Genomic DNA, 18,755 nt, shown 5'->3' with positions numbered 1-18,755 from the left:
ATTTATTAATTATAATATTCAGTAAGCCCACAACTTACATGTGGGTTATGTTCCATGTGCCTAAATCCAAAATCATGTATAGTCAAAACATTCTGGGTGCAATGGCGGATGAGATAGCCAGTCTTTCCCCCCAGATGCCAACCCCCTTAAAAAAAATTAATAATAATAATATTTGCCAAGTGTGTAAAGTTGAATGCACACAAGTTAATTGTGGACTTAATGAATTCTAAATGGCTATTTCAAGAGCTGGTATGTTACACATGTATGTTCCTTACTTCAGGCGCTATGTAGTCTGGAGTACCGCAGAAAGTTGTCGCCTTGTTCTCACCAAACACATTCTCTTTGCACATCCCAAAATCAGCAATTTTGATGTGACCTTCTTTATCAAGCATCACATTGTCTAGTTTGAGGTCTCTGTGTGAAAAAAATAAAACTAATCAGCACAACCATTCAAAGTGGACAAAAGCACCCCAATGACTTAGCAATTTCATCCACTTAAAGATATTTGCTTTCAACCTCATAGGATACTTTCAGCATTAATAAATACTTAATGGAATGTCTGCCAGAGTGGAGAAGATACTGAAGTTGGCAGATAAGTAAACAAACAATTTTCCCAATTTTTTTTTAATGAAAACTAAGGCAGAAGAAGGGCTCCAATGCTAACTCCATGTCAAAAGCATGAATTAAAACAAATCCATGAGAAAATGAAAATTGAGGCTTTTGAGGTGGAGGCGCTATGTAGAATCCTTAATGTGTCTACCCTGGGGCACAATGAAATTTTGCATTGGCAACAAAGGCCTTCACTTCTAAATAATTCAATAAGTTGTGTTATTTATCACATTTGCATCCAACACAGAAATATTGAGTTTTAGTCACATATTTGTTGTTTGCCTATGGTGCATAAACCATTTGTTTTAATTTACACAGATCCATTATCAAGCCACATTAAGAATAGTTCATTGCATTGTGCAATTAATTATAGCTTTAACCGGAGGGGTAAATGCTGCAAAAGAGTCAACAAGCAAAGCTCCAGCTATAGTCTGGTTTCTATCCTACAGACATGTGTTCATCATTTGCACTCTGGTCTTAGACAGCAGCCATAAGAACCAGTTGCCAATAAACTTAAAGCACACTTCCAAAAAACTTACTGCCAAGAAGCCAGTAGCAGAGAATTAAGGATGCATGCAATCAACAAAAACTTTCAAAAGTTTAAAATACTGCGTCTTAATGAAGCTTGATAATTCCGTACTGAAATATGTACAGGAGGGTGGAAGAAACGGTATTTCCCTACCCACTTTTGATAACTTTTCCTTTTTAGAATGGCTGCAACATCCAGTCAATTCATTGCTGAGATTAATTAAAAGCTTTCTGATTAGTTAAAAAGGTGCTCTCATTAATTGAGCAAGTACTTATTTTTAATAAAAGTGCCAGGCATTATCCTTGAAAATACATTCTCAAATAGGATAGAGCAGCTTTTCTAAAATGTTGCCTGGTGCAACACACACACAAACACAGGCATGTACATATGCCTAAAACATCTAAAAACAATGTGCTTCCCGCCTTTATACTGTTTTATTCATGTACAAGTTTATATCCAGCAATTAACTCTGCAACAGCCCCAATCTCTAGCAGTTTGCATTTAGCATTGTACTAAAGCGAAAGGCTGCCAATAGCTGTTACTGGCCAGTAATGATATCATGAAAGCCCGTGTTTCATATGACATCAAGAAATTCTTTCCTTGTTGGCAGCTGAATTCTCAAGAGCAGCAACCATTGCCAAGGCACAGTCAATTGCCATTTCTCATCATGAAAAATTTAGACAAAGCTTCTGTAGAAGCAGACAATACAGCTCTATTTAAGTTCAAGTTAGCAGCCCTCCCACTCACAGGACTGATACTTGTAGATTAAAAAAAGAAAACTTCTTTCATATTATTTGCATAACTACTTCATTCTGTAAAACAGGACATTAACAAATAGCTAACTTGCAGTTTCAGAAAATGTTGCTAAATATAAAATGCTGCAGAGTAGCTTTCAAACCGACTCTTGGATGAAAGCTAATAGTGCGGCTTATGAAACTGTAGCCCGCTTAGTACAGTCTTCAGATCTGGTGAACATGGCCGAGATTTCAAAACGAGGCATCACTTGAAGATGTCAGCCAAGCCTGAGACTTGTTGGCACCAGTCTGTCTACAAGTAACGTTATCGTATGAACTGTGTCGTCAAAGAACATTTCTGCATTTTATAGATAGGGAAAAGACACCGGTAACATAGACAGATGTGAATTCTCTCTGCCTCTCATGAACAGCCACCCACTGAGGATGCTGTCTCCCCTTTCCAGGATTGTACCCTGGATTAATTACTATCAATCTCCTTTGGCACTAGAAGGAAGACAAAATATCTCAGTCTTGTGTCTAAGTGCTTGGCAATCAAGAATGTGAAACAAAGGGTCTTTTGTCTAATGTAAATAACATTTCTTTATTCTTGTTGCCAAGGAGAAAAACACAAGAAAACAATTCTATATTGGCCTCAAGTGCTTGCTGAATTGCTTCTTTTCAACACATTTGGAATAAAATCAGATTTTTAATAGGGAACAGTTCCTTGTAAAACACTCTGCTTGTCGGTTAATGACAGAATCCACCAATTCAGGACGTAACTGTTGCAATGTTTTACAAGGCTTACCAAGGTCAATCAGCACTCACCTATAAATAATGCCTTTGCTATGAAGAAATTGTAGGCCACACAGTATTTCAGCTCCATAAAACCTGAAACACAGTAAAAACACTTTAAATGGAGGGATTAATTTAAATAAAGTAGGGGCCTACTGATGGTGTAGTACTTCATTTTCTTTTGGTAACTTTTTCGGAAACCTCTCACTTTCCCCCTAGCCACTAAATGCTGGAGAGTTTGTCTAACACCCTAGGGTACAGCTTAAGTTGGAAAAGGCTATTCCTAAGTCAGCTCCTTCCACAAGTATACTTCTTGGATATCTAATTGTTCCCTTTAATAGGGACAGTTTTGGCAAAACTGAGCAAGGCAACGGTGCCGTAAAGCTAAGCACTTGTGGAGGTGCAACAATCTGTGATATGAGTAGAACTCTTGCTGTTACGTTGCATAGGTGCAGAAGCTAAAAGCACATACCATCTTAAACAGAAGGGCAGTTTTAGAATCGGGCACACAAACCTTGCCACAACATTATGTTATCAACACTTACGTAGCTCTGAAAAGATCAAAGCGGCCTTTGTCCTGTATATGGAACATTAGGTCTCCGCCATTAAGGAATTCCATAACGAAAAACAGATGGTCCTGTTTACAAACAGGAAAGAACACAACATTAGCTGAACTGATGTCACTATATACACAGTATGAACATGTTGTTCTTCAAGTGAGTCGAGTCATATATTGGTGGCAGCCTCTGGCTGGAAATCTTAACAAGCAGCGTCAGACGTTCATTGATGTAGAAAACTTGTATGACACCCTCCCAATGTGTGTGCATTGCTCATGAAGGCTGACAACGATTAAGCACAAGACCATTCCACAAAAGCCGTAAAAACAGCAGCAGATGACAACACTTTAAAAATGAGGTTATGCTGTGTAAAGATCATTTGCCTGGCATGACAAATACTAATTGGAACAAGGAAAATTTAATCAGTCAGTGAAAAACAGTTAAGAGAGGGGCCCAGAAAGCAATAACATGAGAGCATTGGTGGATTTCACCAAGGACCCACCTATCCAAGCATCCTCCCCTCACAGTGGCCAACAAGATGCCTATGGGAAGCCTGGAAGCAAGGATCTCACAGGGTAGGTTATTCCACAGTCTGGATGCAGGCACTGAGAAGGTCCTTTCTCTCATGTGGACTACTTGTCCCTCAGTCACAAAACAAGATAGAGAGAAGAGTCTCCAATAGATTTGGGGGTTTGGTATGGGAAGACATGGCCTTTGGGTATCCCAGACCCAAACCATTTAGACAGGAAGGGAAGACCGCTTCTCCTCTACCAGATACCAGAGCCTTTCGTGAATCTATCTTTCATTTCTGTATTTAATGAAAAAGTTGCACCAGGCTCATTTTTTCAGGAAAAGTTTTGTTTTCATGTCGTGTCTATTTCAGGATCCCTTCCAACTCAAACATGCATTTGGGAACCTTCTTTATAATTTCTAACCATATATTTGTGTGGTGCTGGTACTACTGTTGCGACCCACCTTAGGTTAGGCTGCAACCCAGGAATGGGCCCCAAAATATGAGCTGAAGTCCAATGGTATCCTTTGTTTGTTTAATGGACAAATAATGCAGAGCCTGCAAATGGATACTTAAGGAGTATGCAAGAAGACACACAGATGTAATGATATGCTCTTTAAGCAAACATACTCTCTTCAAATAAGTCAGTCACCCACATATTTCACATTGCCAGTCACAGCAACAGCAAATTAAGGATTGCAGTGTACCTTTGTCTGAAAAGTGCAGTATAAATGGGTTAGAAATGGATTTTCCCATGCCAGTGCTAAGACCCGCTTTTCTACCATGGTGCATTCCACATCGTCATCAATTAGCACCACATCCTTTTTCAAAGCCTTTACTGCAAAAAATTCATTCTTCCCTTTCAGTTCAGCAAGTAGCACCTGTAAAACAAAAGATTACTTTGGGATGCGAATTATGCTTTAGAAGTTCACCATATGATCATGTCCTGGATTTGCCCCTCTGTGCAACAGTGGAATTAGACCTGATCAGAGTGCTAACAACACAATACCCTGTGCTCAGGCAAATAAACATGTCATTTTGCAGCCTACAGTCATATGTGTTCATAAAAATCAGAAACAGTCTCATGGCATCCTGAGCTAAGAACTGAGTGTGACTGAAGCCTTTATGGGTTAGAATAGACATCAGGTACAGCAGGTGCTGCCTAGAGTTGGCCAACAGGCCATAAAAGTTTCCCCTTGTACCTGGGATCTCCTTCTCAGAGTCAAGCCAAGCAGCGAAAAGGCAGAGCACTAGGAAATGTTTCATTTCACAGCAAATATCAATTTAAAGCCACAACTGGAGGTGGGGATGTGGAGGGAGTGGAACAACACCTTTCCTCACAGCCACCCAAGGTCCTAGGCACCTGTTGCCTTGAGTCTTAGCTTCCCGGTCCCACTTTGCTAGTGGCCTGAAGAAACACATTGATCACTTTCTCTCTCTCTCCCACACACCAAATACGGCATTCTAGCAACATACAACCAGCAGTTTGGCAGTCGTTTATACATGTAAAGAAAATCATGCCCTACCAGTTACCTACCTTTCCAAAACTTCCTTTCCCAAGAACTTTGTGGAATACAAAACTGTCTATGTTGAATTTCCTCCTACCAGATGGTCGTGACAGCGAACGTCCCTCCCAAAGCTTATCATACTCACTATTATCTGTAAAAAGCAAAATGCAAATTTTTCTATTAGGACCAGGAAGCTTCTCTCTCTTCTCCCTAAATGGCACGCTATTCTATGACTCTATGAAGTGTTGATGTATCACACTGACCACTCCATAAATGTGTTCCTGTCACTAGAGTGAAGGATGGAGAGGTGGCTGTCATGCATGTACATGTATGCATGGAATTATAAGTTCAAATTCCATGCAGGCATGAATTCAAAATGAATTCAAAACATCAGAGCTGCATTATACACACACAGTTCTTGACTGGGTTCTTAACTAGAGGCTTTAATAACTGAAGTTTAGGGAAGCTGTTACATTTCTGCCTACACTGCTTACAGGGGCATGGAAGGGGGCAGATTTTATTTAGATAATTGTTATGCCACCCTTAAGGCATAAAATAAAAGTATACAAACAATAAAAATATAAAGAAAGGATCTGGCAGAAAAGTTAAAGCCATTAATAATAGCAAACCATGTTACATTACATGCTGAAATGCATCTACAAATAAAACAAATACTTTTGCCTGGTGCCAAAAAATGACATCAGCTTGTGACAGTTCACCTTTCCTAGGAAAACAGTCCATAAACGAAGACTAGCTGCCAAGGCTAGCCTGCTCATGAGGCTCGGGTGAGGCAGTTGTCTCAGGTGGCAAGCTGGTCCTTTCGGTACCAAGCCAAAGGTGATTTCATAGGCAAGGAGATTCTGAAAAACTCTCCCCCACCAACAAAAGTTATAGTCAGATTGAATTATAGTTGAATTAAGTTGAGAGCTCTCCACAATCTTTGTCTACGAATTAAGGCTCTCAGCTACAAGGTAGGATGCTGTAGTTACATGTGAAGAAGTGTTGTGCATATCATTACTTGTTGTCCATGTCTTTGCATAATTACTTTAAGAATAAACCATCAAACCAAGTGGCAAAATATTGTTTGTACTATATGGGTATTGACAAGTTTTAAATTAACGTGTTAACTGTTAGAATTATGCATACACAATAAAGAAAAAATGTTTTTCACCTGTTGTATCGCCACTCAAGGATTTAGGTTTTTTATCAAAATCTTGGTAAATTCCAACACTTTCTACTGACCCAGAATCAGATTTTCTGGAAGATTTCTGAAAAGAAACAATGAATATTCAGAATTACTTTATACTTAAATTAAGAAATGATTGCTTTTCACCAAAATAGCCAGGCTAAATATTAGTAAATTGTTTGGCATGGTGTAAGGCATTTTCTTATGTAATAATAATAATAATAATAATAATAATAATAATAATAATTTATTATTTATACCCTGCCCATCTGGCTGGGCCTCCCCAGCCACTCTGGGCGGCTTACATAAAAACCAAAAATACAATAAAATATCACACGTTAAAAACTTCCCTGAACAGGGCTGCCTTAAGATGTCTTCTGAATGTCAGGTAGTTGTTTATCACTTTGACATCTGCTGGAAGGGCGTTCCACAGGGCGGGCGCCACTACCGAGAAGGCCCTCTGCCTGGTTCTCTGTAGCTTTGCTTCTCGCAATGAGGGAACCGCCAGAAGGCCCTCGGCGCTGGACCTCAGCGTCCGGGCAGAATGATGGGGGTGGAGACGCTGCTTCAGGTATACTGGACCGAGGCCGTTTAGGGCTTTAAAGGTCAGCACCAACACTTTGAATTGTGCTCAGAAACATACTGGGAGCCAATGTAGGTCTTTCAAGACCGGTGTTATATGGTCTCGGTGGCCGCTCCCAGTCACCAGTCTAGCTGCTGCATTCTGGATTAGTTGTAGTTTCCGAGTCACCTTCAAAGGTAGCCCCACGTAGAGTGCATTGCAGTAGTCCAAGCGGGAGATAACCAGAGCATGCACCACTCTGGCGAGACAGTCCGCAGGCAGATAGGGTCTCAGCCTACGTACCAGATGGAGCTGGTAAACAGCTGCCCTGGACACAGATTTGACCTGTGCTTCCATGGACAGCTGTGAGTCCAAAATGACTCCCAGGCTGCGCACCTGGTCCTTCAGGGGCAGTTACCCCATTCAGAACCAGGGAATCCTCCACACCTGCCCGCCTCCTGTCCCCCAAAAACAGTACTTCTGTCTTGTCAGGATTCAACCTCAATCTGTTAGCCGCCATCCATCCTCCAACCGCCTCCAGACACTCACACAGGACCTTCACTGCCCTCACTGGTTCTGATTTAAAAGAGAGGTAGAGCTGGGTATCATCCGCATACTGATGAACACCCAGCCCAAACCTCCTGATGATCTCTCCCAGCGGCTGCATGTAGATGTTGAAAAGCATGGGGGAGAGGACAGAACCCTGAGGCACCCCACAAGTGAGAGCCCAGGGGTCTGAACACTCATCCCCCATCACCACTTTCTGAACACGGCCCAGGAGGAAGGAGCGGAACCACTGTATGACAGTGCCCCCAGCTCTCAGCCCCTCAAGATGGTCCAGAAGGATGTTATGATCGATGGTATCAAACGCCGCTGAGAGATCCAGCAGAACTAGGAAACAGCTCTCACCTTTGTCCCTAGCCCGCCGGAGATCATCAACCAGTGCGACCAAGGCAGTTTCAGTCCCATGATGAGGCCTGAATCCCGACTGGAAGGGATCCAAATGGTCCGCTTCTTCCAGGCGTGCCTGGAGTTGTTCGGCAACCGCTCGCTCAATCACCTTGCCCAAGAATGGAAGATTTGAGACTGGGCGGTAGTTGGCCATCGTGGCCGCATCTAAAGATGGCTTTTTAAGAAGCGGTTTAATAACCGCCTCTTTCAGCGGGTCTGGGAAGGCTCCCTCACGGAGGGAAGCATTCACCACCCCACGAAGCCCATCGCCCAGTCCTTCCCGGCTAGCTTTTATAAGCCAGGATGGGCAAGGATCCAGGAGACAGGTGGTTGGTTTCACTCGTCCAAGCAGCCTGTCCACATCCTCGGAGGTAACAGATTGGAATTGATCCCACTCAACTTGACTAGACAGAACTCTAGCACTCTCCCGCCCCGGTCCTGCTCCCACGGTGGAGTCTACTTCTTCCCGAATCTGAGCGATTTTATCTGCAAAAAACTTTGCAAAATCATTGCAGGAGAACATGTGGCCCGTACTGGGCCCCGATGTTGCAGGTGGTTCCGCTAAATTGTGAACCACCTGAAAAAGTCTCCTGCTGCTGTTTTCTGCAGATGCAATAGAGGCTGTGAAGAAATTCTTCTTCGCCGTCGCTATCGCCACTTGGTAGGCTCGACGTTGAGCTCTAACCTGTGTCCGGTCAGATTCGGAATGAGTTATCCGCCACCGGCGCTCTAGCCGTCTCAACGATTGTTTCATTGCCCTCAGATCCGTGGAACATGAGTAGTATGTGTAGAAGAAGAATAATGGAGGATTTTAATTTTCCACTGGGTTTGTTGTCTTATTTTACCAGAACAGAGTGCACATGACCATTTTCTGAAAACCATTTCTGCAAACTGTGGGGACACAAATACAGAGAATGGGCACCTGATGATGTGAAACATGCATGTGCCACAAGTGTGTACATGAATTCTTACACCGAGAGTCTTTTTGTGTATGCAAATTACACGCAAAGTGGCAAACCTATGTATTCTGCACATGATGATTTTAGACACAGTTGTCACATTAGGAATTCATGGTTACCAAGCTGCTAAATCTGACAGTTTGTGAAACAGTGGCTCTTGTCACCAAAAGCTTCTCCCACATCCCCATCTTCAACTATGAAAACTGGAAATGGACTGCTGATTCTTATTTTAAACATTCGAACATTTGACTTGAATGTCAATAAATCTGCATTTCTAGAGACAGAGGCTGTGTTCAGTTGTCATGTTTCCAGTTTTCCAAATCAGTTTGGAGGATTGTGAATCAGCTCTGTGCCTGCTTGATTTCCCTTTGCAACCCTAGACTGGAAGAGTTGCTTACACCACTTTGTTGGTTTGGATTAAATGGCAGACTGTGACTTGATTAAACCAGAAAACCAGCTGCCCCCGCCTGCTATGCCCGCCCCAGATGGCACGCCACGCCTCTAGGATGCACACCAGCCATGCTCCCACCTGCTCTCTGCCCCCCCCCCCGGTGCCGGAGCATGAAGCTCCACCACTGAATGTGTAACACAGGGTTTGTCTCTGATCCACCAGATGTCTGAATGCAGCCACAGAGTGACCACAAATTCACATTTACACAAGTGCCAATGTGCACAGTGGCATTTGTAAGGACTTTAGCTGTTCATCTGAACCTCTTGCTAAATATTGAGGATAATCTTACCACAATTCTGCACTTCATCTGAAATCCAAGTAAGCAAGGGGTAATATCCCCATCACTTAACAGGGTAAACTGGATGTCAATGTTACTAAGTGGTTATACATATGATACGGAATTTATCACTAGAAAATTATCATTTGTATTGACCATTAGATCATAAAATATGATATGAGGAAAAGGACTAAGCAGCATACCTGACTAACTTGAGTTAAAGCTTCTGCCAATAATTTCTGATTGATTCCACAGAGATTTGCCACTTTCTTCTGACATTTGTGGTGCACATTCATTCCACATTCTGAAGAAATACAGTTATGAACAGCATCAGCATAATGCAATTTATAAGCACAGTTGATTAATCAACCATTTTTACTGTGATCAGTATGCTCACTGGGTCCTTTAACCGAACTGAGATCTGTGTTTGCCTTTCCCCCATTTTTACTCTCAGGATTAAAAAGAAGCAAACATTACTACATGCATTAAAAAAAAACCCAAGAAGAACAGCATTTGGTTTGGAGATCATCTATTTCTTTTCACTTGTGAACACAGTTGAAGGTTGTCATGTTGTTTTTAAAAAAACCTTTAGAAAACACAAACCATGCACATACTTTTCTGTTTAACTCTTACATACAGTACAAGCATATACAGTGGTACCTCCGGTTGCGAACGGGATCCGTTCCAGAGGTCCGGCCAGATCCTGAGGTTTTCGCAACTGGAGGAGAAGCGGTAAACCACTTCTGCGCATGCGCGCGCGGCGAAACACTTCCAGATTTGCTGCTTTCACAACCCGAAGTTTACGTTAGCCAAGGGTAACGTAAGCCGAGGTGCTACTGTAATGACAGAACTAATCGCTTCCCTCTTCAAAATTCCCCCTGGCACTGCTATTTTGCCCTAGGCTTGTAATGGCCAAAAGAAACAGACTGTACCTTCACATTTTAATCCTTGCTTAACAAGTCCCCAGAGAAGACTACCACAATGATCACAGAAGGTAGGACTCATGTAGTTGTAAACTTTGAACCTGTGAGGCATATCGATGTGGAAGCGCTCCTTCTGAAACTGAAGACACGTTTATGTTAAGGGGGGAAAGTAAGACAAGTATTTGGAGATTTCTCTCACACAAGATTTTCAAGGAGAGGGAACGAGAAGTTCATTATTTATCAGATCATGTAGCCAGAAGGTTGACACAAGCAACAAGTTGAACGAAATAAAAAAAATAATTCATAGAATTTAACATATTAGAGACACTGCCCACAAGAACCCTAAATAAGAACGTATTCTAAAATGTCCAAGAAAAAGTCTCCATGGACAGTGTTGTGTGTATATTGTGCTTCTTTGTGCCTGAAACGGCAAATCTGAAGCACAGTATCCTGCCCACTCATTCACACACTGCATTTCTTTAAAGCAGATATATCTGCAGCCACAAAATCTAGGAAAACATCAATACATGTGGGAAATGACAGGTGAGCCAATGAATAGAGGAGTTTTTGAGCAAGTCAAGAAGAATGCCTTTATTCTGACAAATTATGCAAAACAAGGAAGCATATGTTTTTTGTCTCTTTAAACTCAGTAACTTCTTTGTGCTTGGTCAGACAGACTTAGGGTAGTGATTGCACAAATCCCTTTCTCCCAGGGTAAGACTGCATAGTTCCTTAAAGACTTAAAAAAAATTCTCTGGGGCCTTTTGGATAACTTCTGCTGAACTGCAGGACCTGGACAAAAAGACAAAACTTTAAACTGAACAGGAATTTGCTTAGTTGCTCAGACCCACATGTTGTCTTTTCTTGCCTTCCCACTTGCAAAAAATAATTCACATTCAAGATCTCTGATAACTTGATTCTTAAGAAACAAAATAATAGGCAAAAGTAAATAAGCATGCCAAATTTACATAATATGTGAAAAGAACATATCTGGTTTTCTTTACCTCTGCATGTATTTTTTTTGTACACACAATACATACTGCGGTTAATGAACACATAAAATGTTTTATTCCTTACCATTGTATCTCTGCTGTTCGCTGCAGTACCAGTACATCTCCCAATGATTTTATCAATGCATTTTTTGTGAATAGCAGCATTACATTCTTCAGAAGAGCAACAGGAATAGAAAGATACAGGCAGTTAAGTTTCATGGAGGGAGATATATATAAAGTATTCTACACAAAAATGTTATTTTCTCTTATTTCCATTTATCAGTTGTATAATAGTTACAACTTTATATACATCAGTAGAAATGATACATTGGAAAGCTTTTATTATTAGGATTGAATTTAAATGTATCTGTAAGCATTTTAAGGTATCACATGATGCCTTCTTGTTTTTCTGTGACAAAAAAAATAAAAGGCCCTTTTGTTGTCTGGAAAATGGTAGCCCTAGACAAGCATAATATTTATTAATTAAAAAATATATTCATACCACTATATCATAAAAAATCAAAGTAGTTTACAACAATGATATATTGATATAATTTAAAAAAACTGCATAAAATTTAAAACCAGCATCAACTAAGTACTACAGGAACATGTTTTCTTAATTGCCTGCATAAGCCTGTTAGCACAGAAATGTTTTCAGCAGGTGTTTAAATGTTAAAACAAAAATGAATAATTAGGAACTGCTGCTATTTAATCTTATTTATTCAGCTACTTCTATAGCACCCTTCACCCAAAATGGTCACAGGGTGGTTTACAAACATAAGGTAACAAGATAAACAGAAACATTAAAATAACTCTCATAAACCACATAACAGCATTATAAAAATGACTTAAATGATCAGCCTCTAAAAGCCTGACAGAAAAAGTAGTGTTTTACCTGGCATCTTAAAGAATAGGTTACCTATAGTGATTATCAACAATTTGTACTACATCTACTAAAGTTTCTCACCGACTATTACCACCCAAGAATAAAAGACAATGCAATTAACTTACGTCTACATTTATATCCCTGCTTGTTTAGGCCCCTGTAAAGGAAATGGGGGGAGGGTTTAGTCACAAGCAAAACTTATAAAACAAAATATTCAGACATACAAGTTGTTTTATCAGCCCAAGGTCTTATTAAGAATATGCAGCTGATCCCACGGAAATATTTGAATCTTTCTTTCCCTAGATAAGTCACAATACACTTTTGAAGTAGGGAAACATCAACCTGCTGTTAATACCTAGCTATGCATTTCAAAGTGGTCCCAGATGGGAGAAGCTGTCTTAGAAAATGGAGGCTGTACCCAAGTGGATGAGAGAGAACAGTCAAGCTGAAGAAGTCAGCTGCCACAAACTTTCAGAACACCGTATGAAATATTAACTGCACATCAGCAGAAGTGATTGGATTTGATTTCTAGATTTTGTAGAGATGCTTTTCTTGTTTGTGCATCTTGTATACCACTCTGATGACTTCATGATGAGAAGCAGTGTCTGAATTTGTCAAATAAATAAACTGTGGTTCTGATCAGGCATTCCCCAAACTGGTCCTTCTGGATGTTTTGGGTGGAAGTTGCCGTCCAAAGCATTTGGAAGGTACAAGGTTGGGGAAGGTTGTTGATGAAATCCATCAGTGGTTGATGCAGGGTTTGTTGCTGTTTTGATGTGGTTTTGAAGGTTCTTGGTTAAAGAAGCCCACTTAAGCCATCCTTGTAAACTGTTTAAAAAGCTCATTTTCAGGTCAGAAAAAAAGAATCTTCAGGGTTTCCTAGAGGCAGTTACTCCATGGAAAACTAATGCTGGTAAAACTGAATCCGTCAGTTCTTGCTCTAGGCCAGAGCTGTGTGCAACATATAGATAAAACACAGGCAATAGCTCTCACCACACAAAATCTTTACAGACAGAGCAAAATGTAGGTTGCCCAAAGAAGGTGGCAATGAACTCATGGTTTTTGATGTAGTGGATCTTGGCCTGTTTGATTGCTCCTCTCCTGTTCATAGTCACAGTTCCTTCATCTTCTCTCATTGACTGCTTGCTGTCTGGAAGCAAAGAAATGAAACAGTGAAACTTGTATTTATAAAAGGAATAATTGTTTCATTATTTAGTTTAACAGGTACATTTTAACATAGTGATAAAACACTATCACTAAAAAAAGAAGAGCACATGCTTGTTCCTCTCCTTTGACTGTCTTCTGTCAAGTGCTGATGCAGTAATATAAAAATTAAAATGAACTGAAGATATGGAGCATGTTAGAAAAACTCAGCAATATGCAAATTCTATATCAGATAGCAGGCACTCTAGCCACAACTACAGTGCTGGGGGGAAAGGCACAAAAACCCAACTTTCCCCCTATTTACATGCTGACCACTAAAACTTAATGATCTGAACACATACATCCCTTTTTGCATTTTTTTTCCTGTTCCGCCAGGGCACCCAAGACAGTTTACAATTCCAAATATTACCATGAGCAAAAAGGTACACAATATTTGTTGGCCAACTTACGGAACCAAACTACTGTGAAACTATACCTTTAAAAGGCTGGAATTAGATTAATGAATACATCATTTTTCTTTTATTCTGCTATAGAAATGCCCTTTCAGTACGCAAAGGGAAATCAAATGATTTTATTTAGGGCAGGCTTAGGGAACCTGCACCTTGCCCGACCCACTATTCAGCTTGAGACTCTCCAGCCGATGCACACTTTGACTACTTTTGCCTGGTGGCATTGCGGTATTGACTTGTGCTTCTTGCTTGCCTGTGTAAACGATAGAAAAATGTGTATAGATATATTCACGTGTGCAGAAAGTCTTGATTCCTGCACATGGCTGGAATGTTGCTTACTGCATACAGATAAGAATCACAGCCATTGCTCTGCTGCCCACTTCTGCTTCTGGTCCCACCCAACACAGACATACAAAAGATTCCCCACAAGTTTCTATGACCTTTGGGCTGAAAAAAGGTCTCCACCCCTGATGCAGAAAGATTGAAAGTCTGTGGAAGACAGAGGAGAAGAAAATAAAGGTGATGGAAATGTGAGCTAAAATCACTTGAAAACACAACCAAGAGATTGGGCACAATTTCTGTTTCCTTGTGCAAGGTGTTTGTACTTAGGCAAGAATATGAAGATTGATGCTTGGATCCAAAACAACTTACTCTCAGTGTAGGGGAAGTAATGACACCACAGTGCCTGGCACTACTATATTAAAAGAAGGGTGTGTGTGTTTTAACAAGCATGATGGCACTACTTCTGGTAGTATTAGTTCAAACTGATGGAATTAGGAAATCATTTCTCTGTAAATACTCAAGAGTAGTAGTGGATTTGGCAAATGCACTGATTCAACATGCAAAATTTGCCCCGGCTTCCCTCTGCTTGGTCTGCTATCCTTTCTCTCCCACATCTCCCTACTCCTTATTATCCCCACATGCACAAAACATGTACAGCAAAGTGCCAAACTAATCTGGTTTTGCTGTGTGTAATGTGTTCCTTTAGCAATAGGGGAGAAACAGTTAAATTGTGGATGTGTCTCAAAGACAAGGGGAAATCCCCTTTCTGACCTTTTCAATCTTCCGACACAAGTGCTGTTTCCTCTTGTGCAATGGAAAGCTAGAGACAACCTGAGTTTGATGAGTTTCCCGTTAAAAGAGTATCAGTACATAGACACCATTTTCTCTATGGCTTACTCAGCTTTAGCACTCTGTCTTTCTCAAAGTGAATGGAACAACAGCTAGTTTCTGTGAACTTTGAGGCCTGGAAGACAGGAGCAAGATACTAACCAGTACATCTGCAAGTCTGGAAAATTATTCCAATGTTTCCTTAGTTTTTGTAATCTCAAACTGATCTCAATAAATACATGCTCCACTTAAATCTAGCAAATGCATTTAGGACCAAGATAAAAGTCCAAGCTGTTTCATTTCTCCATTGCAGCCCAGGAATTACAAAATTATCTGCTCTGGTGACACATTTTTTGGAACAATCCTGGTGCTCGAAGGTGTGTTTCCACTGTAACAAATTCACTGTAACACTCCTAACAATTCCTGTGAGCCCCAAGTCCCCCTCTGCCTCCCTTATATCCAGTGCTTTCTTCAGGCTCTTCCCCCAAGCTGTTACAATTCAGAGCATAAAGAGTGATGTGGGCTGGAGTCTTGTAGAAGAGAAGACCAGCAGCTGATTAAGGAGGAGCGGAAGGGCCCTGGATTAGGTGGAATGGCTGAATGCTTTGTAGCAAGCCTGCCTGAAGATCAGGGAATGAGAGCTGAATGCCAGTAGGGATCTCTTCTGTATGCTGAAAGGAAGGAAACTGCTTCCCTAAGTTTTTCTTATACTCATTTACGAATGTATGCATCAAGTGTATAAAAGGTACATCTGAAAAAGAACATCAATACAGAGCAGAAGTAGGAAAAGTAAGGGTGTCAGGGAAAGAAGAAGTGACAGAGAGCTCTGTTGCAAAGGAAGGAAGTAACAGGAGGAACTGCAGCTACTAGTCAAAATTAGATTTTGTATGTGGCTCGTAACATTTGAAACTTATAAAATGCTTCTGAAATGCCAATGAGATTTAACAATATATATGCAAAAATGATGCTCTATTTAAAAATAAATTACTAGAATTAGAAAGAGAACTGTTTTTGAAGCAACCAGTCAATTCATCTGGTTGGTAACCAGATGAATCATAGAACTGTACAGTTGGGTCATCGAGTGCAACCCCCTGCAATGCAGGAAACTCAACACACTGTCCCCCATACTATATGAAACCATACTGGAGCCTGCTTAGCTTTGAAAACTGTACTAGCAGTTTTACTGCTGCACCACCGGCCAAGTCAAAGTCAAAGGAGCGGCAATAATTTTCTCTCTCCCAAAATCGAGATGCTTTATTTTCCACATTTTTAAAGAAAGATTTTTTACAATACATCCACATCCACATATACATATACACATCAGGATACTGGTGTCAGGAAAGTGAGTGCTTTGTATGTAATACACTGACTGCACTCTACGCATAATGCTAAGCCATATTTTAGCGCTATGTAAATGAGATGCAGAAGGCAATGCACTGGGCTCACATGCTCTTCCCTTTGGCGGCTTGTCATGTTATATGGAAGAGGAACCCAGACTTACGACAAACTTGAGGAACCTTCAAAACAAGCCCACAGGTTTGAAGGTGGCTTGTGTTGAAACTGCGCAGAGTTTAAGGCAGGATTTCTGGTTCATGCAACATGACACTAATGTGAAAGGGACTCTAATGACTGCAGAAATCCTCCTGCTGGTCATGAGGGAGGAAGAAAGGGAAAGTGGCAGCTCATCTAGCATTAAACAATGGTGTAGTGTTATGTATGTATGCAAGGCACCAAAAAGGTCTGCATAATGCAGTTCTAGGAAGAGGGTAGGAGCAGATTCCTGCATACTTGGGGAGATGGATTCCTGAGGTATGCAGGAAAAAAAGATAATACCGAGCTTCCCAAAGGCTGGCAAGAGCAGGGACTGTACACCTCTTTCCCCTATAATTGTGGGATCAGCTTTCATCCAGTCAGAAATGGGAGATTGGCTGAAGTGAATAAAGTGGCTTGGGGCTTGCTCCCCTTCAGTCTGGGAGCTTGGCCTCAATAATTCCCCACTGCCATTTAAAGGATCACAAGGGAAGAACTGGTATTGGAGGACATGCACAGAATCCCCCACCCTTATAGGCATTCTGAAGCCCAGGTGGGCTATGGAATCTGTCGCCAGTACTATGGACTAATCCAGGAAAGGAGATCCGTGCTCAGAATTATGCATCTCCATGCATAGTCACTCACTGTGTCAGATGTTCATACAAATGCACCAAAACGTGCACAGGTAGTCTGTAAACACTACATTGTTTTCAATGGGATGCACATTCAGATCTGCATTTGGATGCCATTCACAAACATAATCCCTGATCCACTAAGTGACATGCCTAGCAGAAGTTGTCCTCTATATTTAACCGAATCAAGGATAGGAGGCATCTGGAACAAAGTGGAAGGAAAAATTACCCCTTTTACCCTACCCCTCATCCTCCCTGCATTCTATTTTTATGAAGCCATGAAGATGTGGACAACTTTTAGCAAAATCTTTAAAAAAATGGAAATCTACACTTCTTACACACTATTTAGGGAATTCTGCCATGTACAGCAGTTCAAGTGATAGCAACTAGCATGAAAAAATTGTGGAAAGCTGTCAAAGCCTATAAATATTAGAACATGCCACCAAGCTTTCACATCTTACCAAACAAAGGAAAAACCTTTGCTCAGACCTCTGGCACAGTTTCCATTGAAATGAATGGGGGTAGTGAATGAACAGTGAAAGAAAGCTACAATTCCCATTAAGAGTTTTATCAGATGGAAATATTGCCAGTTATTGCCATTTACTGTGGGTCCATTAAAAAGAAATTTAGCTATGGAAAACATGCATACGTATTAATACAATCTATAAATCACACAGAAATAGGCAACACTTTTCAGATAACTCTTTCCTGCATTAACCTGCAGTTAATGAGCATTCGATAATCCATATAATCTTCCCCACCCACTGAAAATGCTATAATACTTTGTTCCCTACTGAAACTACCTATTTTTCAAAGAAAGCAATTGACAAACCCTTCCATTTTATTGCTGAAGTCCGCGGCATAATTCCAGAAAGAGAAAGCTATTCTTGCTGCCTCCAAAGCTGCTTAACACAGAGAGTGAGACACTCAGTATGAAAGTAAACCAACCACTGAGGTGCTAAGTTCTGTGACTGGATAAGGTCAGTAACTTCATTAAAATAAACAAAGAAATTGGCAACCAGTTCTACTTCTTATAAGCATCATTTTTATATGGGGGGGAGGGGAGAAGACTCATTTGTGGGACCCCAAATCTAGCGTTCAACCCCTCAATTCCAGGAATGATAGAATATTATTTCTGCTCTCATATGGAGAAGAGAATATAATCTAGGGCACATCAATTTGGAAACATGCCATTTTAGTTCAGTGACAAGCGAATTGCTCTGTTCATCATGAAACTATGGAAGGAAACTTCTCATATACCAACAGAGGCTTGGGTTAATAACATCTGGATCATTGCTCTATCAGAATGCCTCACATACCATCAGCAACTAATCAAAGGCATCTCCAAAAAAGATAGCTTTGAGACAATCTGGTCTTTCTTTTTCTCTTTTATTGAAGAGGAACAGAATATTTTAATGCCACCATCATCACAGAGCTGTCTGT

At 40.8% G+C, this 18,755-nt stretch overlaps 1 protein-coding gene and 1 long non-coding RNA gene across 4 annotated transcripts in view; both read right to left on the bottom strand.

The window, feature by feature from the left end:
• LOC307211099 overlaps positions 1-18,755 on the bottom strand; it is a 444,355-nt gene that overhangs the window by 14,836 nt on the left and 410,764 nt on the right. The gene's annotated exons all lie outside the window — the stretch shown is intronic.
• Positions 1-18,755, bottom strand: part of PRKCD (protein kinase C delta) — a 54,878-nt gene that overhangs the window by 3,023 nt on the left and 33,100 nt on the right. For all 3 annotated transcript variants that reach the window (XM_079967290.1, XM_079967292.1, XM_079967291.1), the window contains exons 5-15: positions 13,421-13,577; positions 12,553-12,584; positions 11,627-11,712; positions 10,559-10,688; positions 9,830-9,930; positions 6,412-6,508; positions 5,270-5,391; positions 4,440-4,613; positions 3,210-3,301; positions 2,698-2,760; positions 276-414 (exon numbers count right to left, since the gene is read on the bottom strand). In XM_079967290.1, coding sequence (XP_079823416.1) covers positions 276-414; positions 2,698-2,760; positions 3,210-3,301; positions 4,440-4,613; positions 5,270-5,391; positions 6,412-6,508; positions 9,830-9,930; positions 10,559-10,688; positions 11,627-11,712; positions 12,553-12,584; positions 13,421-13,577 — 1,193 coding nt within the window. The remainder of the gene's footprint in view (positions 1-275; positions 415-2,697; positions 2,761-3,209; positions 3,302-4,439; positions 4,614-5,269; positions 5,392-6,411; positions 6,509-9,829; positions 9,931-10,558; positions 10,689-11,626; positions 11,713-12,552; positions 12,585-13,420; positions 13,578-18,755) is intronic.

Source organism: Podarcis cretensis (assembly GCF_951804945.1).
Source record: "Podarcis cretensis genome assembly, chromosome: 2".
In the NCBI taxonomy this organism is placed as follows: Eukaryota; Metazoa; Chordata; class Lepidosauria; order Squamata; family Lacertidae; genus Podarcis; species Podarcis cretensis.
The sequence above is the reverse complement of the archived record's forward strand: the minus strand, read 5'-3'. Positions and strand labels throughout refer to the sequence as shown.